Source organism: Chiloscyllium plagiosum, chromosome 36 (genome assembly GCF_004010195.1).
Source record: "Chiloscyllium plagiosum isolate BGI_BamShark_2017 chromosome 36, ASM401019v2, whole genome shotgun sequence".
Classification (NCBI taxonomy): Eukaryota; Metazoa; Chordata; class Chondrichthyes; order Orectolobiformes; family Hemiscylliidae; genus Chiloscyllium; species Chiloscyllium plagiosum.
The window spans coordinates 815,708-821,865 of NC_057745.1; the positions used below are offsets into that span (position 1 = coordinate 815,708).

Genomic DNA, 6,158 nt, shown 5'->3' on the forward strand with positions numbered 1-6,158 from the left:
GTGTGTGTGTGTGCGTGTGCGTAAATGACCCCGAGTTTCCTGTTGCCTGCTTCTCCAACACTGCAACTGTGTTCCCATGCCAACATTTCTGTCTCTGGCCTACTGCAGTTCTCCAGTGAAGCTCAACACAAGTTGGAGGAATGTCATCTCATCTTCCACCTTGGTACCTTACAGCCCTCAGGATCCAACATTCAGTTTAATAATCTCCTGGGATGACCTCTCTCCTCCATAATTAATACCCTCCTCCCACATCCCCAGTTCCTGATCTGCACCAGTTGCTCCCAGTACAGCCTCCCCACTTTCAACTGTTCACACTTTTCTGTTATCTCACTGCCCAACATTTCTCTTTCACTTATCATCAGCAATCATATTTTCGATCTCTCTGGACACCACCTCTATTTCTTTGACCCCTCAACCTCCTCTTCCCCAAAGCATTCTTATTACCATTTCCCGCTGGCTTTCAGGTCTGACAAAAGGTCACCGGAAAGGTTAAGTCTGCTTTCTCTCTCCACAGATGCTGCCAGACCCGCTGAGTTTCTGCAGCAATTTATTTTTTCGTTTCACATCTCCCACAGTTAGTTTAATTCCAATTTCTCAAGGTTAGTTGACCTGGTAGAGCAGCCAGGATTATGAAGCAATAATGTGTCCTGCACACCACTTGCAGGATGGGAAACAGAAATCTCATGGTTTTATTACTGTGCTCATTTCACAACTTTATCTCAAACGCAATTTGTGCAATTCGTCACTGACGATCTCCAATTGGAAAAAAATTGTTAGTGTAAACTTCCACTCTGACTAGTACAGTACTCTGTCCACTTTCACATCTGCTATAGGCAGCAGGAGGAGGAAGTAGAAGGCACTGAGTTCGAACAGGAAGGAGAGGGGCATTGCCTGAAAATGGGGCTGTTAAAGGCATTTATCCCAATCTGCCTCTTGTCGTACGCTGTCTCTAGCCTTCCACAGTTTTCTTTCGAGGGTAAGCGGACATTTTCTTCAAGAACACGCACAGAAATTTGATATGCTCGATTTAATAAGGCGCGGAGGGAGCCGTCTGCATTTGTGCAGCAAGAGTGATTTTAGTCAGGAGAGTATTTTGTGAGTGAGTTGCTGTGATCTAGCGGGCATTGCAGGCTGATCGAACCACATTCATTACTAACTCATGAAATGAAAGATATACGTTTGAAAAGGAACCATTTGCACGGGTATGGGGAAAGAACAAGGATATGGGGTGAAGTACAGAGCTCTCGCAATCAGCAATCAAATTAAACTGCCTCCTCACGGCTATGCCGTCTAGGATCAGACCATTAAAGGGATACGGACAATTTGTTTTCAATTCGTGATGTAAAACACTAAAGAGTTTGCTCAAACTGCAGCTGTCCCCTGTTTCTTCCTGTTCAAATGCTGACTGGCTTTGGGGCTCAGTTCCTCCGCCAGCACACGCCCTTTCTTCTCTCCCAAACCATCCTTTCAGTCTCTGCCCAGAGACAATGAATCTGGAGATTCCTCTTTCAGCCTTTTCCACCCACTCTCTGGTCGCCCCTGTGTGAAACTAGGAAGTGGGGTTCTGGGAATTAAAGTGTTAGGGGTGCAGAGGGCAGCACATTCTATTTGACACTCAAAGGTTGTGGGTTCACGTTTCCCTCCAGTTTGAGCACAAGATTCAGGATGCCAGTCTGGGCAGTACCAGAGGGCTATTCTCATGGAGTCACACAGCAAGGAAACAGACCCTTCAGTCCAACTAGTCCATCATCTCAAACTCAACTAGTCCCACTTGTTTGCACTTGGCCCATTATCTCTCCAAACCTTTCCTGTTCTTGTATTTACCCAAACGTCTGTTAAACACCGTAACTGTCCCCATATCCGCCACTTCCTCTGGAAGTTCAATCCACGTGTGACCCACTCTCTGTAAAATAAAATTGCCCCTCATGTCATTTTTAAAAATGTTTCTCCTCTCACCTGAAAACTATGTCCCCTGGTCTTGAAGTCTCCACCCAAGAGAAAAGACACCTGCCATTAACCTCATCTATGCCCATCGTGATTTCATAAACCTCTATTACCCGGAAACTTCTACCCTTCAGTGCAAATAGTCCCAGCCAATCCAGCCTCTCCTTATAACTCAAACGCTTCATTCCCAATAACATTCTGGTATACCTTTTCTGAACCCTGTTGTGTTGCCATGTCTTGAAGAGCTTGTTAACCTCAGGTTCCAATTGGCCTCTTGTGTAAATAATTTAATGGCATTCGTTTGAAGATGGGCACAGGAGTTCTTTCTGAAATCTGGTCCAGTAGAGCCAGAGAGACATACAGCACAGAAACAGACTGTTCAGTCCAACTCATCCATGCCGACCAGATATTCTAAATTAATCTAGTCCCATTTGCCAGCACTTGGCTCATATCCCTCTAACCATTTCCTATTCATATACCCTTACCGATGCATTTTAAATGTTGTAATTTTACCAGCCTCCACCACTTCCTCTGGCAGCTCATTCCATACACGCACCACCCTCTGTGTAAAAAAGTTGCCCCTCAGGTTCCTTTTATATTTTTCCCCTCTCACCTTAAACCTATGCGCTCTAGTTTTGGACTCCCCCATCCCGAGGAAAAGACCTTGTCTGTTCACCCTATCCATGCCCCTCATTATTTTATAAACCTCTATAAGGTCACCACTCAGCCTCTGACACTCCAGGGAAAATAACCCCAGCCTATTCAGCCTCTCCCTATAGCTCAAATCCTCCAATCTTGGCAACATCCTTGTAAATCTTTTCTGAACCCTGTCACATTTCACAATATCTTTCCAAGAGCAGGGAGTCATTGAACAGAATTGAACGCAATACTCTAAAAGTGGCCTAACTGATGTGCTGTATAGCTGCAACATGACCTCCCCAAATCCTATACTCAAAGCTCTGACCAATAAAGACAACTGTACCAAATGCCTTTTTTAATCCCCCATCAACCTGTGACTCCACTTTCAAGGAATCAACTTTCTGCCCTCCAAGGTCTCTTTGTTCAGCAACATTCCCCAGGATATCATCATTAAGTGTATCAGTCCTGCCCTGATTTATCTTTCTAAAATGAAGCACCTGACATTTATCTAAATTAAACTCCATTTGGCACAACTTGGCCCATCTAATCAAAGTCCCATTATACTCTGAGGTAACCTTCTTCACTGTCCACTACACCTTTAATTTTGGTGTCATCTGCAAACTTACTAACTGTACCTCCTATATTCACAATACAATCTTTATATAAATGACAAAAGCAGTGGACACAGCATTTGATCCCTGCAGCACACCGCTGGACACAGGCCTCCAGTCTGAAAAGCAGTCCTTTACCACCACCTCTGACTCCTATTGCCAATTTTGTATCCAGGTGATGTAACCTAGTTGACCAGCCTACCATGTGGAACCTTGTCGAACACCTTACTGAAGTCCATATAGACAACGTCCACTTCTCTGCCTTCAATCTTTTTTGTCACTTCTTCAAAAAAACTCAATCAAGTGAGACACTATTTCCCACACACAAAGCCATTCAGACTATCTCTAATCAGTCCATGCCTCTCCAAATGCATGTAAATCCTGTCCCTCTGAATCCCCTCCAACAACTTGCCCACCATTGATGTCAGGCTCACTGGTCTATACTTCCCTGGCTTTTCCATACCACCTTTTGTTGGCACCACATTAGCCAACCTTCAGTCTTCTGCTACCTCACCAGTGGCTATAGATGATACAAATATGTCAGCAAGGGGCCCAGAAATCACTTTCCTAGCTTTTCACAAATTTATAGAATACACCTGATCTGGTCCCAGGGATTTATCCACCTTTATGCATTTTAAAACGTCCAGCACCTCCTCCTCTGTAATATGGACACTTTCCAAGATATCATTATTTATTTCCCCAAGTTCTCCAGCTTCCATATCCTTCTCCACAGTAAACATGGATGTAAAATACTCGTTTAGTATCCCACCCATCTCACATAGGCGGCTTTGCTGATCTTTATTCTCTTCCGAGTTACTGTTTTGCCCTTAATGTATTTGTAGAAACCTTTTGGATTCTCCTTAACCCTATTTTCCAAGTCTATCTCATGTCCCTTTTTTCCCCTCATGATTTCCCACTTAAGTGTCCTCGTTCTGATCTTTAACTCCCCTATGGACTCATTTGATCCCAGTGTCTGTATTTGATATACTTCCTTCTTTTTCTTGACCAGAACCTCAATTTCTCTAGTCATCCAGCATTCCCTACATATCTACCAGCCTTGCCCTTCACCCTCACAGAGATTTATCCCTCAACTAATATGAATAGATTCTTTGGTCATTATCACATTACAGTTTGTAGGGTCTTGGTCTGTGCTATTTGGCTGTCACATTTCTTACATCAGTGAAGCACATGGCGAGGTCAGTGCAGGAGAGAGAGAGAGAAAGAAACTGACACCACAATGAACCTGCACAGTTACTGCCTTTGCTGTTTGAATTCCTGTATCACTGGACATCGGAGTGCATCTGGGAAAATTAACAAACACTGAAATTCACAATTGATCTTGGAGGAACCTGTTTGGGTGAGGTCACGACACAGAGATAGATAAGTGAATAGTTTTAAGTGTGACCTACAGAAAGTCTGCAGTAGTGAGTAGAAAGGATTCTTTCTTGATTATATGTTTTTTGAGATATGTCTCTTGATTAAACTTAAAATATAAGCCATAACTATTAATTTAACCTGGAACAGTGTTTTATAGAGGAATAAGACAGTGTTATTTTCTGGGTCTGTAGATTGTGAAGGAGCAAAAATGGCCTTTAGCAGAGTGATATGTTCTTGTTGTCGCATGTGGGAGTTTAAGGAGAGATTACTGGTTACTGTGGATTATTTCTGCAATAAATGCCATTGGTTGCGAATCCAATCAGATTGAATGGATTGGTTGGAAAGACAGTTAGAGGCAACGAGGAATTTGCAACAGCAACAGTATGTGATGGATGGCAGCTATAGGAAGGGGGGGATGTCTTAGATACAGTCACATAGATGGGTTAACTTCAGGAAAGGTAAGAGAGGTAGGCACCTAGTGCAGGAGTCTTCTGTGGCTATCCTCATTTCAAACAAGTATGCTGTTTTGGAAAATGTAGTGTGGGGGGGAATGGATTCTCAGGGGAACATAGCATGAACAGCCAAGTTTCTGGTTCCGAGACTGGCTCTAATGCAATGAGGAATACATCGGGTTCCAAGAGATCAAATGTGTTAGGGGACTGTCTAGTCCGAGGTACAGACAGACATTTCTGTGGCCAGCAGCGAAAAATCAGAATGGTGTGTTGCTTCCCTGGTGCCAGGATCAAGGATGTCTCAGAGAAGGTGCAGAATGTTCTCAAGGGGGAGAGAGGTCAGCAAGAGGTCATTGTCCACATTGGAACCAACAACATCAGAAGGTAAAAGGTTGAGATTCTGAAGGGAGATGACAGAGAGTTAGGCAGGAATTTAAAAAGGAGGTCCTCGAGAGTAGTAATATCTGGAATACTCCCTGTGCTACGAGCTAGTGAGGGCAGGAATAGGAGGATAGAGCAGATGAATGCATGGCTGAGGAGCTCAATAAATCAGTTCAATCAGGATAATGCTATCAGATTCAAGTCATTTTTATCCATTCTCTTATGAGCAACTTAATGTTTTATAAGTTGCTCATAAGAGGTCTTTTTTAACAATTCTGACCCTGATCATCTTACCACACCCCACTCTGGCTCAGCCTCATCTGCTCCTAGGTATTCAACATAAGAAGCAAATCCTTCATTCAGCCACAGGTCATTCCACCACTTTATCGTTACCAGGTTTCCAAACCACTGAAAGAAAGAAACAGTTAACATAAATTTTCCCATAAACTGCTCTAATACTTCAGAAATGTAACAGACTCATTCTCAAATAAGAGGTGAGTGACAGTATCATTTTACAAGACAAATGTGTTATTGCAAGAAAGTGTACTGCACCCAAATTGGAAGGTTATAAATGTACTGGCAGGGAGATTTGCTAGAGCTGCTCGGGGAGATTTAAATTGGCAAGGTGGGTGGGACCCAGGGAGATAGTGATGAAAGAGGTATATTTGAGAACAGAAGCGAGTCAAACAGGGCAGGCAGGGACAAGGTAGGACTAATAACTCTCTGTAATCTCCCTTCAGAATCTCAACCTTTT

The 6,158-nt window shown here is 43.3% G+C and overlaps 1 protein-coding gene across 1 annotated transcript in view; it reads left to right on the forward strand.

Annotated features, from left to right (window-relative positions):
- Positions 1-760: 760 nt before the first annotated feature.
- The window catches only part of ctsh (cathepsin H), a 39,059-nt gene continuing 33,661 nt past the window's right edge, over positions 761-6,158 (forward strand). The window contains exon 1 of the mRNA XM_043677101.1: positions 761-976. Within this exon, the coding sequence (XP_043533036.1) occupies positions 898-976 (79 nt within the window). The 5' untranslated portion in view covers positions 761-897. The remainder of the gene's footprint in view (positions 977-6,158) is intronic.